The 17,310-nt window shown below is 63.4% G+C and overlaps 6 protein-coding genes across 6 annotated transcripts; all 6 read left to right on the top strand.

Moving 5' to 3' along the window:
- Window positions 1–113: 113 nt before the first annotated feature.
- On the top strand, window positions 114–1,982 carry LMJF_13_0970 (conserved hypothetical protein; the record flags this gene model as incomplete). Its single annotated transcript, XM_001681789.1, has 1 exon — window positions 114–1,982. One exon carries the CDS (start codon window positions 114–116, stop codon window positions 1,980–1,982), a length of 1,869 nt encoding a protein of 622 aa, XP_001681841.1.
- A 1,007-nt stretch (window positions 1,983–2,989) lies between these two features.
- On the top strand, window positions 2,990–4,687 carry LMJF_13_0960 (putative serine peptidase, Clan SJ, family S16; the record flags this gene model as incomplete). The annotated part of the gene is made up of 1 exon (XM_001681788.1): window positions 2,990–4,687. One exon carries the CDS (start codon window positions 2,990–2,992, stop codon window positions 4,685–4,687), a length of 1,698 nt encoding a protein of 565 aa, XP_001681840.1.
- Window positions 4,688–5,537: 850 nt separating this feature from the next.
- Window positions 5,538–6,989, top strand: LMJF_13_0950 (putative actin-like protein; the record flags this gene model as incomplete). The annotated part of the gene is made up of 1 exon (XM_001681787.1): window positions 5,538–6,989. One exon carries the CDS (start codon window positions 5,538–5,540, stop codon window positions 6,987–6,989), a length of 1,452 nt encoding a protein of 483 aa, XP_001681839.1.
- Window positions 6,990–7,839: 850 nt separating this feature from the next.
- LMJF_13_0940 (putative N(2), N(2)-dimethylguanosine tRNA methyltransferase) lies at window positions 7,840–9,996 on the top strand (the record flags this gene model as incomplete). Its single annotated transcript, XM_001681786.1, has 1 exon — window positions 7,840–9,996. One exon carries the CDS (start codon window positions 7,840–7,842, stop codon window positions 9,994–9,996), a length of 2,157 nt encoding a protein of 718 aa, XP_001681838.1.
- A 779-nt stretch (window positions 9,997–10,775) lies between these two features.
- On the top strand, window positions 10,776–11,603 carry LMJF_13_0930 (glycosyltransferase family-like protein; the record flags this gene model as incomplete). Its single annotated transcript, XM_001681785.1, has 1 exon — window positions 10,776–11,603. The coding sequence occupies one exon, from the start codon at window positions 10,776–10,778 to the stop codon at window positions 11,601–11,603; it is 828 nt and encodes a 275-aa protein (XP_001681837.1).
- An 825-nt stretch (window positions 11,604–12,428) lies between these two features.
- Window positions 12,429–17,000, top strand: LMJF_13_0920 (conserved hypothetical protein; the record flags this gene model as incomplete). Its single annotated transcript, XM_001681784.1, has 1 exon — window positions 12,429–17,000. One exon carries the CDS (start codon window positions 12,429–12,431, stop codon window positions 16,998–17,000), a length of 4,572 nt encoding a protein of 1,523 aa, XP_001681836.1.
- Between the last annotated feature and the right edge of the window lie 310 nt (window positions 17,001–17,310).

Below are 17,310 nucleotides of genomic sequence, written 5' to 3'. Positions count from 1 at the left end.
GCGTAGTCGCGTTTCGTTTTCCTCCTCCTTCGCTTCGTAACATGCTCCGACGTGTTACTTGCATGGCGGCGTCCGTGGGACGTGCGGCGGCTGCTCTGTCGGTGTCCCCTGTCATGGCGCAGATACCGAGCGCGATGCGGCCTCCCAGCAAGGCCTCGACCTCCGCGGTCGCCTCGCTCCTGCCTCCATGCTGTCAGCCGATATATCAACAGCGTCGCTGCTACGCGTCCCGTAGTGGAGAAGAAAAGGGCAATGCTGACAAGGGCACGCAAGCTGCGGCGGCAGCAGTGTCCACGACACCCGGCACGGCGACCGCTGAGGCGGTACGATATTTCGCAGCCAACGAGCAGAATGCCGACGCCGCCGCCCGTGCGCAAGGCAGCGTGAAGCAGCAAGAGCAGCTCTCCGCGGCAGCGGCGAACGGCGGCGATGCTGCCACCTCTGGCATCCGCACCATTGGTATCAAGCTCACCGAGGACGACGAGCTGGTGCGCGCCTTCAACAACTTCTCCAAGAGTGTCAACGGCTGCACGCAGGAGGAGTTTCTCATCGGTGCGAAGCAGGCCTACTACAGCCTCGCCGTCGTCATCAGCGCCTTTCTCGAGCATGGGCAGCCGTTGGCAGGGAGGACCGAGTCGACCAAGATGATTGCCGCCGCGCATGAGGCGGCGAAGCTGCTAGACAAGGAGTTTAAGCCCGAGAGTCGCTGCGACGCGGCGGCGACGTCGCTGGCGTCGAAGGCGGAGGGGGATGGCACCGACGACTCCTCTTCCTCCTCCTCCAAGACAAAGCTGCAGGAGTCGCTCGTTCGTAACGTCGTCTCTACGATCGTCTCCCTCATCCCTGTCTCGCGGCACTTGGCGGAGTCCATCTTCAAGATTTGGCTTCTGCATAAAGTTAAGCAGGTGAACCTGAGCAGCATCGCCTCACCGGCGGACTACGTGCTGGACTCGAAGCTGGTCATCTTCGCCCGCTTGGGCAAGGCACGCATGTACTTTAACTCCGACAATGTCGGCGCCGAGGTGGACGTGACCTTCAGCAATGACTACCTGCGAAAGCTGGACCCTGCAAGCGTGGCCGGCAGTGGTGCTGCAGGGAGTTCGCAGATGGCGGACGCGGCCGGCAAGGTGGACGAGGATGACTTTGACACCGGCATGATTCAGGTGCACACCGACACGGATGCCAACGCGCACCGCACCACGGCAGAGGAGCACACATTCGTCGTGAACAAAGCCACGCGTACGCTTACGCCGACCGGCTCCACGGCCGCCAGCACCGCAGCCGCGGCAGCTGCAGCGTCTACGGACGCGGCAAGGCGCAGTGGAGGGAACTCGGCCTCTGCTGGTGCCGGCGGGGCATCAGCTGCGGATAGCGCGAAGTCGTCTGGCACCGCATCACGCATTCAAGTCACGTGCGTGAAGACGACAGACTTTTTGAGGAAGAGTGCAAGCGCGGCAACGGTCGCTGCGACAGCGGTGCGTGACGAGGCCGCCGCGAAGACTGCAGCGCCCAACGAAAGCTCGGGGGAGGAAGAGGAGGAGGCGCACTCTGTGTACATCAAGGTGAACGGCAATATGCTGCCACCGATTCCTGCCTCGGCCCATGCGTGCGCACTGCTCACCGTGGACGTTGTCGTGCCACCGGAGCGGTACGCCTACAACTTTGAGTGGTTCTACAAGCGCATCGTCGGCTACGAGAACGAGTACGAGCGCATCGCGGCGGCGCGCGTGTTCGCGTCCAACAGTCCGAAGCCGCTGGCGAGCTTTCTCGACTTCTTTATGCGCATGGTGACAGGGAAACCGGTGGAGTTCATGTTCTCCAAGGCGATTGGGCGTATGATCGGCATCCCGGATGACGTCTCGCAGACCCCGCCGGCGACGCGCAAGCTCATGTGCATGTACATGGACCAATCGTACAAGTGGGTGCTGGCCGATCTCGTCACGCTCGCCCCGGTTATGGAGACGAAGCTGCCCAAGGCGTAAGCGCAGTGTACCACCACCACCACCACCACCCCTCCTCCCCACCCCCTCCTTCCATTGGAAGGAGGGGGTGGGTTGCGAAGGGCGGTGGCGATGGGCGACGATAAAAGCTAGTGTGTGTACGGGGGCGGGCAGAGGGGAGGGGAAGGGATGACGTGGCAGCGTACGATACTCCTGCATATCCCCTCCCCGGCGTTTCCTTCTGTTTGTCTGCCTCGGCCGGACGCCTTCGCCTGCTCTCGTTGGCTGCCCTGTTTGTGGGCTTCGGGGCGATGTAGCGGCGGTAAGGCTGGCTGTCCTTGGGCATCTTGTGCGAGACTCTGTCTTGTGATTGTGGGGTGGATCTGACTCTTCGGCGAAATGGTTTCCTCTTACGGAGGTGGTGGGCGGCCCCCTCCCCCTCTTCCTGTTTCTTCCGCGTCGTGGGGATTTACATCAATACGGCAGTGTGTGTGTGTGTGTGTGTGTCTTGTGCATGTAGTCGTGATAACTGTTGATACTTCCACGTCGGTTGCCGAAGTATGCATGTGGGGGCGGCGGCGGGGAGTTAAGGGAGGGCAGCCGGAGGCGGATGCAGCGGCGCCGGTCACTCAGCGCCTTCTTGCCCTCATCCCTTGCGTGGCCTTGAGCAGCTCGGATGGCAGACACACGCGTATTACGAGAAGCAGGATGGCAAGCGCCGGTCCTGATGAAACAACGTCTGTGAAAGCCGTCCTCTTGAAAGAGAGAGAGAGAGAGAGCCTCCCCAGCCTCACCCCTCTTCCTCTGGAACGTTCGGCGCCCTCTGCAGTGGTAAGTATGTGTACTTCTTTACCTCTTCACCACGGCCACGGGCCACCTCACCCTCCACAAGCACCCGCATACATCTACATCTGCACAGCAGGCGCAGGATCGTCTGCCTTCCATAGCGGAGGGAGCAACGCGCCGAGACCCACGGCGCTGTAGAGAGTCGAGGGCGTAAAAGCAGGGGTAGGGCAGAGAGGGTGCTGCGGCACGCGCACGCGCACACAATGCGTCACTTGCAACCACTCTCGAACACGGCAGCGCCGGCGCCGGGCTCTAGTTTAGCGCACATGAAGACGCAGCAGCTCGCCCGCGAGGAGGAAGAGAAGCTGCGCGCTCGACGAGTCAAGGGTGTCATCGTGCTCGTCGAGCAGTTCCTGCTGGAGCAGGGGTATCACCAAACTCTGCATGCGCTCCAGCAGGAAAGCCGCATCTCCCTCACTCAGTTCAGCGCCGCTGACAACATCGACTTGCTGTCTGTTGTCCAGGAGTACGAAGAGTACTACGCCTTCAAATGCCAGCGTGCGCCGAAGCTGTACCGGGTCCGCGGCGGCAGCAGCGATGACGCCGACGGCGTTGGCGGCGTCGGCTCTGAAAGCGGAGAGCGGATGCTCTCACGGGCACGCAAAGGCGCGCCTGCTCCTCGCGCCGCGACCTCGTCGTCATCGCCACCCTCGTTGTCCTCTGTAGGAAAACCGCCGCCGCACCTGCGGCCAACAAACCTCGCGCGCGCGCTCAGCCATGTACAGGCGAACGGCGACAGCGGCTCAGCGAACGGCGACAAGCGCGCCGTGGCGCTCAACGGGGACACCAGCGCGCTTGGGTTGTCTCTCCAGGGCGAGTCCGCCGCCGCCCACACCTCCGCACGCGAGGGCGAGAAGGGTCGAAGAGACAACGGCAGGGATGGCGAGGGCTCCGATGATGCTGCAGAGGACCCCCTCGGGTCCTTGATGAGCCGCCGCATACTGAAGCCGCTGCCGCCGTTTCCGACGAGCGAGTTGAGCGAGCTGGCCGCCACGATCCTGCGCGAGATTCTCGACGTCGATCCATCCGTGCGTTGGCGCGACATTGCCGACTTGGAAAACGCCAAGCACCTCCTGCGGGAGGCCGTGGTGATGCCGGTCAAGTACCCGGGGCTGTTCCAGGGCATCCTGCGCCCGTGGAAAGGCATTCTTCTCTTTGGCCCGCCCGGCACCGGCAAGACGCTCCTCGCCAAGGCCGTCGCGACGGAGTGCCGCACGACCTTCTTCAACATAGCCGCCTCCTCCGTCGTGTCCAAGTGGCGCGGTGACTCGGAGAAGCTCGTCCGCATGCTCTTCGACCTCGCCGTCCACTACGCGCCAAGCACTATCTTTATCGACGAGATCGACTCCTTGATGTCAGCAAGGTCGAGCGACGGCGAGCATGAGGGGTCGCGCCGTATGAAGACGGAGCTGCTGACGCAGATGGACGGCCTCTCCAAGCGGCGTGGCGGCGAGGTGGTGTTTGTGCTAGCGGCGAGCAACGTGCCATGGGACCTCGACACGGCAATGCTGCGCCGGCTGGAGAAGCGCATCCTCGTTTCGCTTCCGACGCGCGACGCTCGCGTTCTCATGTTCCGTCGCCTGCTGCCCAACTCCTTCGCATCCGACGCGGACTATGAGGCGTGCGCCGCGCTAACGGAGGGCATGTCCGGTGCTGACATCGACGTCGTCTGCCGTGAGGCCATGATGCGGCCGGTGCGGAAGCTCATTTCTCAGCTTGAGGCTGCAGGCAACGACCGCAACGCGCACGCGCGGCTGCCGAGCGAGCCGCTGAGGCCGCCAGCCGCGACACTCGAGGATGTGCAAGCGAGTGTTGCGTGCACCCGCAGCAGTGTCCGGGTAGCAGACCTCGACAAGTACGATGTGTGGACACGCGAGCACGGCTCCGGGCTATCCACGTAAGGCCACGAGGAAGATATATATATATATATATGTTAAAAAAGGAGGTACGGGCTGTGTAGACAGACGGTATCGAAGCTGCCTCATCGGGCGCACATAGCTGCGCAGATCTGCATGCACCTCACGCCCGCCCCTTCCGCCAAGGTCGACCTCCTCCCGTCTCTCCCACCTCTGTCCTTCTTCCTTGCCAGTGCCGCGTACGATAATGTATAGTTGCTGGAGGTGCTGCGGCTGCATACCAGCACTGCATGTGTGTGCGTGTGCGTGTTTTACCTTGTGCCGATGATCGCATCGGCTGGTGTGCCGCTTAGTGATGTACTCCGACCCCCTTCCCCCCCCCCCAACACACACACGCTAAGGGTCGTCGATGACGCCGATATGACTGCTATCAACGTTTCGCTCTCTCACTCGCTCACCACCCGCGTCACCGGCATAGAAGCGCATACACACATGTACACGTAGATGTACGTCACAACCTGGCAAGCTCGCGTGCGTCGCTCTCTCTCTCTCTCTGTCTCTCTCTCTCTCATTGAAACAGTATCACCGGTCTTCCTGTTGCTGTGGATAAGACACACGCGCCCCTCGACCGGTGTAACGACGACGGTGCGTAGGGCATGCCCCTGTCTCTCTCTCTCTCTCTATCTCTGTATCCTCACCATCATCTCCTCGCACCTTCTCTCTGTCTTTCTCGGTCACACACACACACACACACATTAGAGCGATCACGGCTCCCTCGGCATCGCTTCCGCGACGTCGACGCTCAGCACTACAGCTGTGGTGCGTCCCGAACGCCTGATCTACTCTTCCTTCGACACAGGCACAAGTGGTGCGCGGCACCTTTTCTACGTCTTCCATGGACTATAACGTGTCAACTGCGGCGGTCGTGCTCGACTGCGGCTCCTTCCATTCCCGCGCCGGCTTTGGCGGCGAGAAGGGACCGCGTCTCGACGTACCAACGCTCGTCGGCTACCCACGCCACCGCAGCATCGCCATGGCAGCTGGAATGAATGAGCAGGAGGTGGGCGAGGAGGCGCTGCTGAAGCAGGGTATCCTGGATGTGCATCACCCGATCCGCAACGGCTTCATCAACGATTGGGGCGATGTGGAGAAGCTGTGGAGTCATCTCTTCTTCAACGAGCTGCGCGTGTCGCCAGAGACGCACTGCTTCCTGTTGACGCAGCCCGTCAACACCCCTGCCGCTCAGCGTGAGCGAACGCTGGAGATCATGATGGAGACCTTCCACGCGCACTCGCTCTACCTCGGCACCTCCCAGGTGCTGAGTCTGTACAGCTACGGGCTCACTACGGGACTCGTGGTGGACAGTGGCAAGGATGTCACACATGCCGTCCCCATCCACGAAGGCTATGCGCTAGTGCGGCACGTCACGCAGAGCCCCGTCGCCGGCGCGGCACTCACCCGGTACCTGGGCGGTCTGCTTCGCGAGCAGGGCTACGCTCTCGGCACGGCGACCGAGCAGGAGCTGCTGAACGGTGCCAAGGAGGATTTGTGCTACGTGCGGCCCAGGGCGCACGTGCAGCGCGGGGCGGTCAGTGACATCTACACCCCCGCATCCGGGACCTCGGCAGGGGTATCGCCGGCTGCTGCGAGCGCGGCCAGCCGCAGAAGCACGCAACTCACTGGTGGAATCAAGGGCAGCGCCGACAGCGCGAGCTCAGCCACCGCAACCACGGCCGTGACAGCAAAGGAGTCCTTCATGGAATCCGCTGCAGAGAAACACCTCGACGTGGACGGCGGGCTCACACCCACGGCCGTGATGGGTGCCACCGAAGACTTCTTGCTCCCCGACGGGCAGCGCATCCCGCTCGCGGCGGAGCGCTACGACACGGCCGAGGTGCTCTTCAACTACTCCCTGCTTGCTCTGATGGACAGCAACGGCAAGGATAGCAGCACCTACGAGCCCCGCTGCAAGGTGCGCACCGACATGGGCGACCTGTTCCGCCCATCTTTTGAGAAGGGGATCAGCTGGCTGCCGTTCGCGGCAGTGAACAACTGCGAGGCGGCGCTGCGGCCGCAGCTCTACGCCAACATGGTGCTGGCCGGCGGCTCCACCTCCTTCCCCGGGCTCAAGGCCCGCCTCGAATCTGAGGTGAGGCAGCTCTACCGGGAAAGCCACCCCAGCGAGGCGGTGGTGCCGATCCAGGTGCGCGACATGCCGTGCCGCACCTATAGCACGTGGCTGGGTGGGTCCATGCTTGCGCAGACGGCCGTCTTCCAGCACCTGGTCGTCTCCCGAAAGGAGTACGAGGAGGAGGGAGCGCGTGTCATCCACTACAAGTCGCTCTGAGCTGTTGGCGCGGCAGTCAAGGATGGGGAAGGGACAGTGAGGGATTGGGGGGGCGGAAAAGTCTGGCCCCTTCACTCGCTCTCCTCGACTATTCCTGCAGGTCCTAATCAGCATCCATGGTGGTTATATATGTATATATATATATAGATACATATATAGATATAGATATGGCCTGCGTGTGAGGATGTCTGCCTGGACGGGTGACTGCATGTACAAGCTGGCGCGCCGCTCACGGCATCTGTGCCCGTGAGCATGTGTGTGTGTGTGTGTGTGCGTGCGTTTCGCGCTGATGGGGACGGTGACGGCGGTGGCGTTGTTGCTGCTCTGTGGCTCGTATGTTGCCCATATCTGTGGTGGGCCCGTTGCATGACTCTACGATGTAGTATACGCATGTTTGCTTATCATTCCAAGTACTTGCGGCTCTTCCCCTTTCGTTTGTGCTGCTGCTGTGTGTACGCATGACTACGCGTGCACACACACAGAGAGAGAGAGAGAGCACACGTCCTGCGCGTGGCTTCGTTACATCCACGATGGCTCACGGCAAGTGAGGCGTGTGGCTTCTCTTACCTTTATGCGTATGTGTGCTCCGTGTCGCGTCGCCAGTCGTGCCTCCGCCCTCGCCCCCTCCTCACTCGTCCTCTCTTCACACACACACACACACACACGCGCGCGCGCGTACGTGGAGCGCCGCTAGACCAGTAGAACCAACAACGAAAAGGGGTCTGGTATCGCTACTTCGTACGAACGACATCAAGCGGTGCCCTTACACCCGCTGAGGCGTTCACCCCTTAACGTCCCGCACTTCGACCGTCGCGGTGCGTGCGTGAGCTGCGCCACCATTCGCACACAGATGTCTGTGAGGTCCGGTCAGTTCAACTACGACGCCGTCGCGCGCGAATCCCCGGTCGGCTTTACGAAGATCACGGAGGGGACGACAGCAGTGCTGGAGCCGCCGCCGAAGAAGAAGACATGCACGTCTTCGGCTGCGCCTGCGCCGGCTTCGAACCTCAGCGACGAGGAGGCCGACAACCAGCTGGTGGACCAGGCCGTCTTCTACAACCCGGCGCAAGTGGTAAACCGGGACTTGAGCATCAGCGTTATCGAGGTCTTCTCGCGACTGCGGCTGACGGAGCCGCGGCGCCGCGGCGGCACGAATGAGGGGATCACTATCCTCGAGGCCCTCAGCGCCACGGGGCTGCGAGCGATTCGCTACTACAAGGAGATTACCAATGTGCGCTACATCATCGCCAACGATATGGACGCGGACGCGGTGGACTGTATCGTGCGCAACTGCGCGTACAACGGAGTCCCGGTTCAGTACCCAACCTTGATGGCGAACATGCCGGCCGCCGCGATTGAACTTTACGCAGGCGAGGCAGAGGCGGAGAAGGGTGAGTCGGCGACTGGTGCGTCGCCCAGAGTTGGGGTGCGCGCCGGCGGCGCCATCTTGCCGAACCTTGACGACGCCAACGACCTCATGTTCCGGCTGGCGATGAACAGCAACGCGCACCCGGGAAAGCGCGTCTGCCTCGTCGACGCACCGGCGGAGACATCGGCGACGGCGTCGCTGCGTCCGCTGCTGCAGCAGGAGCTGATGGACGTCGTCGATCTTGATCCATACGGCTCCGCGTCGCCCTTCCTCGACGGCGCCTTTCGCTGCATCAAAGAGGGCGGGCTGATGCTGGTGACGAGCACAGATAGTGCCATCCTGTGCGGCAACTTCGCCGACACCGCCCATGCCAAGTACAGCTCGATGCCCTACAAGGCCGCCCACTGTCACGAGGCCGCGGTGCGCACGCTGCTCGCCTGCGTCGAGCGGGTGGCCAACCGGCACCAGAAATTCATTGTGCCGCTGCTGTCACTCCACATCGACTTCTACGTACGCTGCTTCTTTCGCGTCTACAAGCAGCCGGCCGAGACGAAGCTCAGCGCCTGCAAGCTCGGGTACCAGCTGCAGTGCTCGAGCTGCTCAGCATTTTGGGTGCGGCCGATGGCGACGGCGCGGCAGCCCCGGCCGTCGCGGCAGGAGCGCCGCCGGCAGCGGCGCGCTCTCGCAGGACGCGTCAACAGCGACGCAGATGAGGCGGAGGAGGAAGGCAAGACCGCCGAAGGCGCGGCGGAGGCCTCGCGTGCGCATGCTCGTCCGCGTCGGCTCTCAAAGCGCGTGCGGGACGGCAGCGACGATGACGAGGCGGTGGCACACGACGTTGACGGTGTTCGCACGGAGGTGTACCCCGCCTCGCCGAGTCGCCATAGCCATCCCAAGATCACACCCCTCACACTACAGCAGATGCCGAGCGCCGCCTCCGCGACGTCGACAACAGCCGCAACGGCGTGTCCGGTGTGCGGCAGCAGCATCGTTCTCTCCGGCCCCCTCTATGCAGCCCCCACGCAGAATTGTGAGTTTCTCCAGCAGCTGCTCGCGCTGCTCCATGAACGCGCCAGCGAGGGGCGACTGAACGCGGAGGCTCGCATCACCGGCCTGGTCCGCATCGCCCTCGAGGAGCTGCCAGACTGCCCTCTCTTCTACTTGCTACCCGACGTCGCGTCCTACGTGAGGGTGCGCTGCCCGCCAACGCCGTGCATTGTTGGTGCATTGGCGCGGCTTGGTTACCGCTGCAGCCAGGTGCACTGTGCCGCCGCAGGGCTCAAGACGGACTGCCCACCGGAGGTGCTGTTCCGGGTAATGCTGCAGTGGAAGACGGTGCAGGACACGCTGGATCCAGTCGGTGAAGCAACGATCGAGGACGGCGCTGACAAGAGCAAGAAGAAGGCCCCGGCAGCGTCCACTGCACCTCGGTCGCTGTTGGTGACGCCACTGGCGGAGGCGGACTTCACGTACGACAAGGCACACGACTTTCGCGGTCGCGTCACTGGTGTGGCCAAGTTCGTGCCGAACGCGTCGGGCTGGGGGCCGCGTCGGCGTCACCGAGGGGCAGCAGCGGTGCCCGAAGCGGTGGAATGTGGCAACGGTGAAGACAACGACGGAGGCAGCGGAGAGGCGTGAAGGTGCCGGTTTTTAAGTGGTTGTTTTATAGAGAGGCAACATGAGCACCCTTATCAGGGACCCTTTACCTCGCACGAACAGGCCGGGGAGGGGGCGTTGTGCGCACGCGATGACAGCGGCCAGTACGTTCGGCGGACGTGGGGCCAGGCTTGCCGTGGCGCGACGAGACGGCCCCGCTCCCTCCGCCGGTCTTGCGAAGGCGCAGACCGCACGTGGGCCGCGCCCACACGCCCGCGCTCACAGAGGACGGCGTAACCACGGTTAATATATATATATATATATATCGGGTGTAGTGTTTATATGTGAGGCAGCAGCCGTGAGCTGACATGCGCATTAAGCGCTTTAGTGGGGTGACTACAAGGCAACTCGTAAGAACGCATCACGCACCCGCCCTCTGACGTATGGAACGACACACCAGAAGCTTACACACACACACACACACACGCACACGCATAAATTATCTCTGATGTCTCTCCCTCACTCTCGCGCTCGCTCTGCACATTTATAGAGAGAGAGTGAGGAGGTAGGGGAGCATGGCGGTGCTGTGACGCGTGGCAGCAGTGCTTCTTCCTCCCTCTCCTCGCCGCAGCCTTTAGAAACTCATTTTTTTCTCCTGTGGTCCGCTTCTTTTCACGCTCGCCCCGGCGCGCACGCGCCTTCTGTCGCGCGCTCCACGACACACACACACACGTGCACAGCCGCCCTCAGCGAGCGTGCCTCCGGTGGTCTTGTCTTTACTCTCCTGTGTCTTGCTTCTCGCCTTCGTGGCGCTCAGTGTAATGTTGCGCGCGTGCCGGCGTTGGCATGCAATCTTCGACGCCTGCTATGTCCTGAACCTCGACAGGCGACCTGATCGCTGGGCGCATGTGCAGCAGCAGGTGAAGCGGGCGAGGCTGCACAAGTTTCTAAAGCCCGGCGTGGAGGTGACGCGCGTCAGCGGCATCGATGGACGCGAGCTCGATGTTGCAGGCTTGCACAGGGACGGGGTGCTCACCGACCGAGGCTACCAGCGCTACCAACTCCCCACGGAGCAGAAGCTTTACGGCATGGACCTGACGAAGGGAGCCATCGGCTGCGCGCTTTCTCATCGTGCGGTCTGGCAGCGGGTGGTAGCGGAGCATCGTGAGTGCGCCCTCATCCTCGAGGACGACCTTGAGTTCCATCACCAGTTTTCCCGCCAGTTCGCGGCGCGCTGGTCACGGGTGCCGGCTGACTGGGGGATCGTGCACATGGGTGGCCTCGATCTGCTCGCGAGTGGCAAGGCGCCGCGGCCGTACATAGCGGACGGCATCCGCCTAGCGTACGACGGGCACCGCGAGCTCACCGCGTATGTGGTGCATGCTGCCTCCGCTCAGCGCTGCCTCGACCTGTCGCTGCCCATGACGTGGCAAGTGGACACCCACATCAGCAGCTGCCTAGCCGACGACGCTGCGGCGCACGATAAGTACATCGCCGACCCCAAGATGTACGTGTTCCAGCCATCGTTGGTAATTCAGCTCATGTCCTTCACGACAGACGTCCAGAAGACGCCCACCGACAACCCCTCCCTCGCAGATGCCGCGCGCCGCTTGCGGGAGTTCGTCGGCGGTGGCACGTCTGTCCGTTGAGCACCGAGGAACCACGCTGCTGTGCGCGGCGCGAGTTGGCGCTGTTTGACGTCCCCACGACGCACATGCTGGACATGGCGTGTTCATGCCTGGGTGAGGCGCGTGTCGGCACCGATCTGTAGGGCTCCTGCCCTCCTGTACGCCTGCAAAAGCTCGTCGCGTGTTGGGTGGCCATGTGACAGCGGTGGGCTTTCCCCTTTGGGGGAAGAGGGAGGGGGGGTACGACCGCTGGTGGCGGTCGTGCAGCGGGACGTATTCTTCAAATGACGCCCCGCCCCACGGAGGCACCAAAGGAAAGAGAGAGAAAGAGACGAAGGGAGAGCAGATGGGCCGAGCGGCGGCCCGCACACTGTTCGACGGTGATGGGTTGCACATGCTTCCGTGCAGGCACACAGACACATAGACAGACAAAGACGCACAGGTGTCAAGGAGTGGGGGAGGGAGGCCTGTGCCCGGCTATCAGCCCTCCATCTTTTGCTCCATCACCACCACCACCACCACCCCACATCGTTTCCGACTGATCCCTCACTCCCCCCCCCTCCTCCTCTTCCCCCATGGGCGTACACTTCACAAGCACACTGGCATACAACTCCAAGCAGAAGCAGCATAAAACGGTCAAGGCGCCAGCGTGGTGAAGACGGCGCTCACCAACGCACACGCACACGCGTAGACCTTTTTCGGCCGCTCGCCCCTCCTCCGTTGAGGCCGCGCGTCACGTGCCTGTCACTTCCCTTGTATCCGTGCCCGTACACGGGGGGCAACACGTACGCACTGCCCCTCCCCTCCCCCCCCCCTCGCTCCCGATCCGAACTCGCGCTTCTGTCGATGCCGCGGCAGCTGCCCACCCTTCTGCAGGAGCAGCAGGCCCGATCGTCGCCGCTGCATGTGGCGTCCGTCATGTCCTCCACGGCTGGCAGGGACAGCACCGTATCGTTCAGGAAAGAAAGCCGTGCAAGCGTCTCTGCCGCGTCCATTGCGTCTGCACGGCGTGCTCTCCTTTCACCATGTGCGGGGATTCCCGCCTTGGTGCCCTCACCAAGGCAACGGCCGCAGCACAGAGGCAACGGCGCAGCCGCAGGGCCGAGTAAGGAGGCGGCCCCGGTAAGCAGGGTATTGGTGCCGGCTGTCGAAGCCGTTGCCGCTGCGACGGCCACCTCATTCATCCCACTCGGTACAGCGCTCACTCGCAACAGCGTCGCTGCCACAGCAGCAGCGCCATCGTCGCACCTCGAGTACGTTGGCCTTGGCCCCTCACTGGCCAGAGACTCGTACCTGCCTCCTGTGCAGGGCTCCCATGCACACGACAGCGAAGGCGCCGCGGCCGACGTGCTAGCCCTGCAAGCCGCTACCACCGGTCTCTTTGTGCGGCACATCCGCCTCAGCAGCCTACCTGATGCGGCGCAGGACGACGCCGATGGCGATGATACCGGCACCGCCGTGCCGCGCGGTGGCGACAGCGGCGACGCAGCCTCCCCCATCGCCTCCCCAACGCTGGTGGGCACGGTCCCTGTCAAATCTGCCGCGCTGCTCGAAACGGGCGTCGACGACCGCATCAATCCATTCGTGCTCAATCAGCTCATCCAGCGAAGCCACCGTCGAGCACGCTCCATGGCCGCCGCCGCTGGAAGGCGCAGTGCCCACCGGATAGGACAGCTGCAGGACAGAATCAGGAAGCCCACATTCCTCAAAACCACGGCTGCTAGTCCGCGGCTGGGCGGTGGCGCGACTGACATCGCGGTGGACAGTGCCGCCGCTGAGCTGCGCTATCACGAGCTGCCCGCCATACAGGAGGCCTCCGAGGCGTGCTACACCGCGGCCCCTGGCAACGGCGATACCGGCGGTGGCACCACTTCGACAGCGGCGACGCAGCCCGACACGGGCACACCGGCAGCCGCAGGAACGAAGCAGGTGTTCAACCTCATTGCCGAGTACAACAACGACCTCGATGCGGAGGAAACGGCCCAAGCTGCCGCCCCTGGGATGTCCTTCACCGAGCACGTCCACATTGCCGCCGCAGTGAGCGCCAACGACAGTGCCCTTGTGCGGCAACTCGTGGGGCACTACTGCGCACGCGCTGAGGCCGTCTCCCCAACGCGCACGTCAACGCGCGCAGCAGTTGTGGAAGCCCCAACGCGAGCAAACATGCGGAGTCACACAACGCTCAAGGACAAGAACGCGAAATCCGCTTCCGGTGCGACCGGTGGCGGCGCGGACGAGGGCGGTGCGGCGTCATCCCCTTTCCCGTTTACGTCCGCCTCACCGAACTTCTCGCTGCTCGACGCGGTGATGTGCGTGAGTCGCGAGTTTGTGGCGCAGCGCTCGGCGGCCGGGGTGCCCGGCCAAAGTACCAGCGCGCTCAGCGAGCGACGCCGGTGCCTGCTGGAACGCTTGACAAGCCTGGACCGGACGCGCATCCCAGAGACATGGTGGGTCACGAGCCTGCAGTACCTCGGCCGCCTCGCCCCCGCGACAGGGACTGGATCCAGCACAGCCACATCGGCTGTCACGGCGGCGAAGACCCAACGCGCGTCATCGGTGACGGCGTCGATATTTGCGACGCCGATGACGGAAAATTGCCCCAGCGCACCACCGATGAGCAGCTCGAATCGTGCAGGGCGCAGCGGCGGGATAGCGTCGCCGCCGCCGGCAGAAGGTGACGCGCTCGCGCAGCTGGCCGGGTCCGGCAGCGAGGCGGGCACAGGTGTGAGGAATGGGCTGAAAAAGGTCGCTGTTATGCAGGCTGGTCCGGTGAGCAGCGGAACCCTCTGCGGCAGCGAAGGCCAGCTCGTGCTGGGCACCGTCTCGCCCCACAACACCATCTTCCCTGCTCCCCGTCCGGTGGAACGGTCGCAGGTGTACCTCCTGGCGGAGGTGCTGGACCGCATGCTGCGCGACCCGTCCCACCCGCAGTGGCTGGCGCTGCTTGCTGATCCGCAGGTGGCGCGCTACGTACTCGGCGATGGCGACGATATAGAAAGCGACAACGGTCAACGACGCGGCAGCGGCCACGATACCCTTGACGCCGATCTCTGGGGCACGCCTGGGGAGCAACGGCTCTTTGCCTACACGGACGCGGCCACGCATGTACTGGAAATTCTTGACACCGGCCTTGCTGAGCTGGTGCGGCAGGTGGCGAGCTACTGTTTGGAGCGCGGCGCCCTGCTCGATCTGCTCCGCCAGTCCACCATGGACATCGCCAGCGCACATGTGCACGTCCTCCGTCAGGTGAAGCGGCAGGCACACGCCGACGCGCTGGCGGCGCAGACACTGCGACGGGAGAAGGCGCGGCTTCAGCAAGAACTCGAGGCGGTGCAGAAGGCGCTCGTGGAGCTGCAGAGCTCCCACGCCGAGCTCTGCGCCCGCGTCGAGCCGCTCCAGCACAAGAGCGACCGACTCGACGAACTCATGGCGCGCGTTGCTGCCAAGGCGCGCCGTTTTGAAACCTTCCGCCACGACGAGAACGCCGCGCTGCTGCAGGTGCTGAAGGAGTCCATGACGCAGTCCGCCGGCGCCGCGCTCGACAGTTTCTTCAAGGAGATGCACGACTTGCAGGCGCGCCACAGCGGCCTTGAGGAAGCGGCCACGACGCAGTTGAACGGTGTCACGGGTGACGCGGCGGGGCACAGCAGCGGTGACGGTGCGGCGTCGCCCAAGGCTGCTGCTGCCGCTGCCGCCGCCGCCGAGATACCGTCCGTCGCGGCCGCGCGTAGCCAAGCCCTTGAGCAGCAGCAGAGGATGGAGCAGCTCTACACGGAGTCATACCGACTGCTATGCGGGCTGCAGGACATGGTGACGGCGACAAACACGCTCTGCGGGCGACTCTATGACAAGATGATCCTGGCGGACGTGTCACCCACGGCGAAGGTCGCCACGTCTCGCTGGGCCTCCGTCGCGCGGGCCGTCGGCGCCTTCGAGAGGGATAAGCGTCACCGCCAGCGTGTGTGCGAGGTGTTCATGGAGTACTGCACCTCGTACCGTCATAAGCGCGCTGCCCACGCGGACCTTGAGGCGGAGCGAGAGGGCAGCGCGGCGTCAAGCGGCGTGAGCCACGGTGGCTGGCACACCCACAGCTACGGCGAGGCGTTTCTCGTGAACGACAAGGAAACACGGTGCTCCGAAAGCGTCGAAGGCAGCGACGATCCACTGCTGGCGCACGGCAGGCCCTCTGCGCTCCTGTCGTTCACAGAGGAGGCGACTTCAGACGAGGGGCCGCGGCGGCCCAACAACAGCACCACGAAGGGCAGGGAAGACGTCGACAGCGACCAAGCCGCCTTCGCCGCCGGCGGCGCGCGGGAGCAGCTGCAGCATGAGGTGGTCATGACCGGTGCCATTATCACCCGCGAAGATTTAGAAGCGATGAAGGCGACTGATTGCACGGTGGACGAAGTAAACGCCCTCTTTCGTAAGGACTTCGACATGCACAAGTACCTGCGCGGATCATGGCAGCAGTACGTGCTGGAGCGTCAGCAGCAGGAGCAGCAGGGCGCTGTGGCGGTGAACACTACGACAAGCGGCCCTGGCAGGAAGCAAACCACCGTGGAGAGCACGTACATGCTGCGCTTGCCGGACGTACTACAGATGCTAAGCGATGTGCAAGCGACCCTGGGGGAGGTGACGGTGCGCATGAACGCCACAGCGAAGAGCGCCGTGTTGGAGGCTGGTCTGCAACCGCCTCTTGAGCCCCCGTCGCACCCAGAGCAGCCCTGTCCGCTGTGCAGCCGCCGCGATACGTGTGAGCTGGAGCGGCATCGGCGGCGTGAGGCAATGTCCCGAATTGCTCGTGACCTGCAACGGAAGATGGAGGCAGTGGAGGCGAAAAGCCGTGCAGCGTTCACAGAGCGTGACGAGGCGCTGGGCGAGGTACGGCGGCTCAAGATGGAGCTGCAACACTCAGCCACGGTCACGCCTGCTCGTGGGCCGACTGTGATCGAAGTACAACAACAGCAAGGGATGCAGCCGGAATCTCAAGGACACCGTCAGCAACGACACACGTCTTCGCAATGGCAAACAGCGGCGGACAGCACCGTCACGGCTCCGTCCATCCAGCATGCACGTGCGTGGAACCTCGGCAGCGAGACCAGCAGCCCTCATAGCAGCAGCAGCAGCGCTATGACCGGGGTCACGGGGCGCTCAGAGAACTCGGCAGACATGTCGACGTTGATCCTCAGTCAGGCTGACAAGTGCACGGTTCCACCCATCGTTGGTGGTACGGGCGTAGGGGCGTCGTTATCTGCGCGGCAGAGTCACATTAGCTTCCTCGGAAACGCGCGTGTCGACGAAAGTTTCACCACCGTTAGCTACGAAGAGGGCGACCACGTCGACCACCCCTCCATCCCCTCAAAACGCCGCTCCACCGCCGAGATGCCCAAAAATACCACCGGTGACGCACCGCAGTAGAGAGCTCCGGCGTTCGAAATCGAACGGGAAAGAAGCTCAGAGAGGAAGGGAAGGGAAGGCAACGTCGCTGTCATGTCAGTGTGTGTGTGTGTGTATGTGTGTGCGTCGACCTGCAATCTACACGCGTGTTCGATTGTCCTTCGTGGGCTACGCGCACCCCCACCCCCTCCGCGCACACGCCATGATCACCCATTATGACGGCTCTGCATTCTCTCGCGCGTCACCGGCGCCTCCGGCTGTCTTCCTCTCCTTTCATGTGTTGACCTGTTTTAGCTCTGGTGCGTGCGTGCGTGTCCTTCTGTTCTCTTCT

This window comes from Leishmania major, chromosome 13 (genome assembly GCF_000002725.2).
Source record: "Leishmania major strain Friedlin complete genome, chromosome 13".
NCBI lineage: Eukaryota > Euglenozoa > Kinetoplastea > Trypanosomatida > Trypanosomatidae > Leishmania > Leishmania major.
The sequence above is the reverse complement of the archived record's forward strand: the minus strand, read 5'-3'. Positions and strand labels throughout refer to the sequence as shown.